At 53.5% G+C, this 6493-nt stretch overlaps 1 protein-coding gene across 1 annotated transcript in view; it reads left to right on the plus strand.

The window, feature by feature from the left end:
- The window catches only part of ABR (active BCR-related), a 123141-nt gene that overhangs the window by 26677 nt on the left and 89971 nt on the right, over positions 1 to 6493 (plus strand). Inside the window, exon 4 of the mRNA XM_011999649.1 lies at positions 2402 to 2509. Coding sequence (XP_011855039.1) covers positions 2402 to 2509 — 108 coding nt within the window. The remainder of the gene's footprint in view (positions 1 to 2401; positions 2510 to 6493) is intronic.

The following is a 6493-nucleotide window of genomic DNA, read 5'->3' on the forward strand; positions in this document are numbered from 1 at the left end:
TGAGACGGAGTCTTGCTCTTGTGGCCCAGGCTGGAGTGCAGCGATGCAGTCTGGGCTCATTGCAACCTCCACCTCCTGTGTTCAAGTGATTTTCCTGCCTTGACCTCCGGCGTAGCTGGGACTATAGACGCCCGCCACCACGCCCGGCTAATTTTGTATCTTTAGTAGAGACGGGGTTTCACCATTTTGGCCAGGCTGGTCTTGAACTCCGAACTTCAGGTGATCTGTCTGCCTCAGCCTCCCAAAGTGCTGGGATTACAGGTGTGAGCCACCGCGCCTGGCCCCTAATACCCACATTTTTATAAGTAAAAATAGGCAGGTGAAATTAATTTTGAGAATATCTTTTATTTATTCCCGCAGATCCAAATATTATTTCAACATGTGTAATCAGTATTTAAAAATTAACGAGGTAGTTTACATTCTCTTTCACATACTAAGCCTTTGGAACCCGCTGTGTGTTTTACATGTCCGGCACATCTCAGTTTGAACTGACCCTGTCTCAGGTAGCTTGGCAGTCTCACGTAGCTGGTGGCTGCTGTACTGAACGATACAGCTCTGCGGTTTGTATGTAGAAGTGGATTTGCTAAGCAGTAGATGGCTGTGCCTATTCTCAGCTTTATTAGTTAAACTGAAAATAGGCCATGCCTATTTTCAGCTTTATTAGTTATTAACAAATTGCTCTCCAAATAATTGTACTAATTTACACTCCCCCAAGTAGTCTGTAAGAGTTTAAATTGGCTGGGCACGGTGGCTCACGTCTGTCATCCCAGCACTTTGGGAGGCTGAGGCGGGCGGATCACCTGAGGTCAGGAGTTCGAGACCAGCCTGGCCAACATGGAGAAACCCTGTCTCTACTAAAAATACAAAACTAGCCGGGTATGGTGGTGGCGCATACCTGTAATCCCAGCTACTCAGGAGGCTAAGGCAAGAGAATCGCTTGAACCCGGGAGGCGGAGGTTGTGGCGAGCTGAGATCCCGTCACTGAACTCCAGCCTGGGCAACAAGAGCAAAACTCCATGTCAAAAAAAACAGCGAGTTTAAATTTCCACATGTGCTTGCCAGCCCTTGCTGTCAATTAGACTTTTAAATTTTGACCCTTCTGATAAGCATAAAATATCTCATGAAGGTTTTAATTTGAATTTTTACCCTTTTGGTCCCTTGAGAGGAAGTGTGTATACACAGCACAGTGAAGGCTTTCCATAAATATTTGGGGAATTGACTTACGGAGCCTCGGTTTCCCCTTTTGCAGAACGGGGCGATGGGATCTGCCCTGCCTCTCAGAGGAAGCAAGGCTGTATGTGGTTGTGACTCAGGAAAAGCTTTGTGTTAGATTCTGAGTGACAGGCAAACGTGTATTGAGGCTGGGGCTTTGACTCCTTGGAGGTAGAGGAGGTGGAAGAGGCGAGGACGGGGCCTTGAGGCCAAGGGACATGGAAAGACAGCACCTTCATTTGTTGTTTTGTTTTGTTTTTGAGACGGAGTCTTACTCTGTCACCCAGGCTTCAGTGCAGTGACGCGATCTCCCCTCCCTCGCTTGCCCGTCGGTGAAGTGGTTACTGTAATGGGTAACACTTAGCCTGATATTTGCTTTCCTGCACCTGACATTTTCCCTCTTAATAGAAGGTGATCTATTTTATTTATTTTTTTATTATTCTCTTTCAGGTTAGAGAGAGCAACAGGGGAGGCAAAAAAAAAAAAAACAAAAAAAAGTGAAAGGCCTCCCAGGTTCAAGTGATTCTCCTACCGCAGCCTCCTGAGTAGCTGGGACTACAGGCGTGCACCACCACGCCTGGCTAATTTTTGTATTTTTAGTAGAGATAGGGTTTCACCATGTTGGCCAGGCTGGTCTGGAACTCCTGACCTCAGGCCTCCCAAAGTGCTGGGATTACAGGCGTGAGCCACCGCACCCGGCCAAGACCGCACCTTTAAATGCCGTGCGCCATGCTCCACATGGGGAGGGAGGCCTGAGCAGGCCACACGTGCCAGCTCTACCCAGCACACACACACCCCTCTCCGCCTGCTCCAGCTAATTCCCGGATGTGAAGGAAGTATGAGACATTAAGGGATTTCAAACCCTGGGAGATCTTGATGGTGCTGAGGAAAGCTGGATGCTGTGAGGAGTTGAATTTCTAGCAGGCCGACAAAGGCGCTAGCCTGGTCTCCCCAACCCCAGACCCCCTCGTGAACCTTATTGGCTGAGCTGGTTTCCATGGAAACTGTCCAGTTCAAAGGGGCACTGTAATATGTTCATCCCTGCGTTTCCCGGAGTTCCCAGCGAGCCCTCTGGAGCTGAGAGGTTTTCAGTGCACGGGAGCTCCAGGTACACTGAAGCTTTCATCCATTCATTAATCCTCTCCCCTCCCACCCTCCTCTCCCTCTGTTCCCTGACTCCTCCCTGCAGGCCAGCCAGCTCGGCGTGTACAAAGCATTTGTGGATAACTATAAAGTCGCTCTGGAGACAGCCGAGAAGTGCAGCCAGTCCAACAACCAGTTCCAGAAGATCTCAGAGGTAGGCAGCTCCCTGCACAGCCTCCCTGACGGACACAGGGTTTTGGAGGCTGCTCAGAGCCCTGCAGCCCTTGGGTCTCCCCTCCCTCGCTTGCCCGTCGGTGAAGTGGTTACTGTAATGGGTAACACTTAGCCTGATATTTGCTTTCCTGCACCTGACATTTTCTCTCTTAATAGAAAATGATCTATTTTATTTATTTTTTTATTATTCTTTTTCAGGTTAGAGAGAGGAACAAGGGAGGCAAAAAAAACCAAAAAAAATCAAGGCAGTGTTCTCCCACACCACACTGTAGTGACCTTGAGCAAGTCACATCCCCCCTCTTGGCTTTTATTTCCTGTGCTGTAGAATGAGGGGTTTAGACTTGGCCAGATAATCCTTTTTTTTTTTTTTTTTTCCTAAGACAGAGTCTTGCTCTGTCACCCAGGCTGGAGTGCAGTGGTGCAATCTCAGTTCACTACAATCTCCACCCCCTGGGTTCAAGTGATTCTCCTGCCTCAACCTCCCAAGTAGCTGGGATTACAGGTGCCCACCACCATGCCCGGCTAATTTTTGTATTTTTAGTAGAGATGAGGTTTTGCCGTGTTGGCCAGGTTGGTCTCAGACTCGGGTGATCTGCCCGTCTCAGCCTCCCGAAGTGCTGACATTACAGGTGTGAGCCACTGAGCCCGGCGTGGCCAGCTAATCCTAACCTTGCTTGATAAGAATCACTGGGGCACTGTTTAAAACACAGATTTTTCAGGCACCTTCCCTGGAGTTTCTGATTCAGAAGGCTTTGGGTGGGGCCCAAGATTCTGTATTTGAACAAGCTTCTGGGTGATTTTTATGATAGTGAATACTTAAGGAAATTCGGACTATAGGTCGTCTTTTAAGGGTGTTGCCAACTCTAGCAAGACTACAATCCCGTAAACACAGAGAGGGCAAGAGTCGCTTATGTGGACAAGTAGCCTTTGAATCCCTGGCCAGGAACACGCGTGCTCCTGCCCCTGCAGCCCAGCCTTCCTCCCGCACTCCCTGTCTAGAAGCACACGTGTTCCTGTAGCCCAGCCTTCCTGGCCCAGAACACGCGTGCTCCTGCCCCTGCAGCCCAGCCTTCCTCCCGCACTCCCTGGCCGGGAACACACGTGCTCCTGCCCCTTCGGCCCAGCCTTCCTGGCCGGGAACACACGTGCTTCTGCCCCTGTGGTCCAGCCTTCCTGGCCGGGAACACGCGTGCTTCTGCTCCTGTGGCCCAGCCTTCCTGGCTGGGAACACGCATGCTTCTGCCCCTTCGGCCCAGCCTTCCTGGCCGGGAACACGCGTGCTTCTGCCCCTGCGGTCCAGCCTTCCTGGCCGGGAACACGCGTGCTTCTGCTCCTGCGGCCCAGCCTTCCTCCTGCACTCCTTTGCAGGGCAGAGGTGCAGTCACATCTGCCATCAACTGGCGTGGAGGGGACGGTTGCTTAGGATCCTTCAGGACAGAGCCCAGTTCATCCCTTTGTCCAGAAAGACCTCAGTGACACCCCTAAAGCACTGGCCTTGCAGGAACAGCCCCCAGTTCAGGAAAAGAGAACCTCCATCCTAGAAAGGGGGAGAGGCTTCTGCAGTTTTGGGAGTCCTGCCTTAAAGGCCCCTCTTGGCCCTTTGTGTCCCCATCTCAACTCTAACGCTAGAAGAGTTGGGGAAATGCAGGATCGTTTTCCTGAAACTTCAGGGGTCACGGGCGATGCCTACGTTTAGAATCCACTGAGAGGCAGCAGAGGAGCTGACAGGTGGAGATGAACATGTCAGCTTCATCACTGTTAAAATGCAGCTTGGAAAGTGTGGATTTGTATCTGTAGCCACAGTGAGCTTGCTGGCAGTTCACCTCTGGAATGAAATTATCTGTTGAGGCCAGGTGCGGTGGCTCACACCTGTAATCCCAGCACTTTGGGAGACCGAGGCAGGTGGATTACCAGAGGTCAGGAGTTTGAGACCAGCCTGGCCAACGTGGCAAAATCCCATCTCTACTAAAAATACAAAAATGAGCCAGGCGTGGTGGCGTACACCTGTAATCCCAGCTACTTGGGAGGCTGAGACAGGAGAATCGCTTGAACCTGAGAGGTGGAGGTTGCAGTGAGCTGAGATCACACCACTGCACTCCAGTCTGGCGACAGCGCAAGACCCTGTCTGAGAAAAAGTATCTATGGAGTCCCTTGCAGGAGTAGGAAACCACAGGCTGCCCCCCGCCCCACAACAATGAGGACAGAGCCCACGCCTCTCACCCAGTGTGCAGAGAGAGGACAGCTGACCAGTTTCTTCTCCCAGACCCATGGAGCAGATGAGTCACCCTCTGCCTGGGAGGACAAAGTGCAGGCTGGGGAAGTCCCACTCCATGGAGTCAAGAGGCTGGAGAGGCCGGGGGCAGTGGCTCACGCCTGTAATCCCAGCACTTTGGGAGGCCAAGGCGGGAGATTGGCTTGAGTCCAGGAGTTCGAGACTGGCCTGGGCAACATGGTGAAACCCCGTCTCTATTAAAAATACAAATGAAAGGGGCTGGAGAAAGGGTGCTTCCTTCGCGGTTTCCAGCCCCACCCGGGAACTACCTGGACTCCTCTGGTCTGTGTTCAGAGCAGCCCTGCCAAGGCTGCCCAGGAACCCAGGGTCAGACACGGTGCAGAGGGTGGGGGGTCTTCTCTTGGCCTGGGCTGATTGCCTGTTCCCTGTGCATAGGCAGAAACCCCCACACCCAACCGTAAGCCCCTCAAAGCCTGCCCACCCCAGAGGGCAGAGCCAGGCCCCTGGCTTTCTGCCAGGTGGCTTCTCATCCTGACTCACTCGATGACGTCCTTGCTTCCTGCTGGCGCTGCCACTTAATTACTGCAATTGGGCTCCTCTCTGCAGCAGGAGTGATTTCACACCCCTGGGCTTCACCGGAGGGGGGCGTGAGGAAAAAGTCCCGAAATCTGGGAATCCAGGCACCAGCCAGAGACACAGCCTAGGGACGCTGAGTAACCCCACCCCCCGCCCCCCAAAATACACACGCACCCAAGCGCAGTCTCTGGGAGTTTTCTCTGTCTGGAAACAGCTTGAGACGAAGTAGGAAGTTCCTGCTGTCTGGGCACTTCCTTCCCTGTAGGCCGAGCAGGTGACATCACCTGAGCCCCTGACCTTGGCCTCACCTTGCCCCCTGCCTTCCCCCCCACACCCCTCTTTGAGGCTCCGTGTGCGCGGTCTGCCAAGTGAGGATGGTATTACAGCTCCGGTTGCAGGCTGCACTGTCCTGCTAGCAGAAGCTGGGGCTGGAACCTCTCTAAAGGAGAATGAAGAGGCTTGGAGCAGACAAGTCATTCCTGGGGTCTGTTTCCAGTACTCACTACCTGTCGCCTGACTTGGGGTCTAGGAGTGGCATTGGCTCTTCCTCCCTCGAAGCTTCCTCTCGGGCCCCCAGCACAGGCAGTGGTGGGTGGGGAGTGTCGGGGGTGCTGGGAGCTGAGTGCTCTCTGACGGGGGCAGGATGCAGCTCACTGTCCTGGGGAGCTCCACGTCTCTGCCGCAGATCCACCGCTTCCCTGCTTCCTCTGCGCAGGCGTGTGGGACCCCTCCTTCCTACCTCACGGGTTGCTGATGCCCGAAAGAGCTGCTGGAGTACCTGGCGCTGGTCAGCTCAAACCCTGTCTGCCCTTGGCTGATGTGTAGGGTTCCTGAGTTGGGGTTCCTGAGATGGGTTTCCTGTAATCACGGGGCTCCCTGCCAGCCCCTCTCATCTCGGGGACCTGGAGTCCCTTCCTTCTTGCCCACACCCCAGCCACTGGACTCCACGAGGCTCCAGGAGTTCACAGGTGCGGTGCGGGGAATTGGGGTTGCAGAGGCAGCCAATGGCCGTGGGGCTCCTTTGTCTCTGTTCTCTTTTTTTTTTTTGAGACGGAATCTCACTCTGTTGCCCAGGCTGGAGTGCAGTGGTGCGATCTCAGCTCACTGCAACCTCCGCCTCCCGGGTTCAAGCGATTCTCCTGCCTCAGCCTCCCG

This window comes from Mandrillus leucophaeus, unplaced genomic scaffold (assembly GCF_000951045.1).
Source record: "Mandrillus leucophaeus isolate KB7577 unplaced genomic scaffold, Mleu.le_1.0 Scaffold6, whole genome shotgun sequence".
NCBI lineage: Eukaryota > Metazoa > Chordata > Mammalia > Primates > Cercopithecidae > Mandrillus > Mandrillus leucophaeus.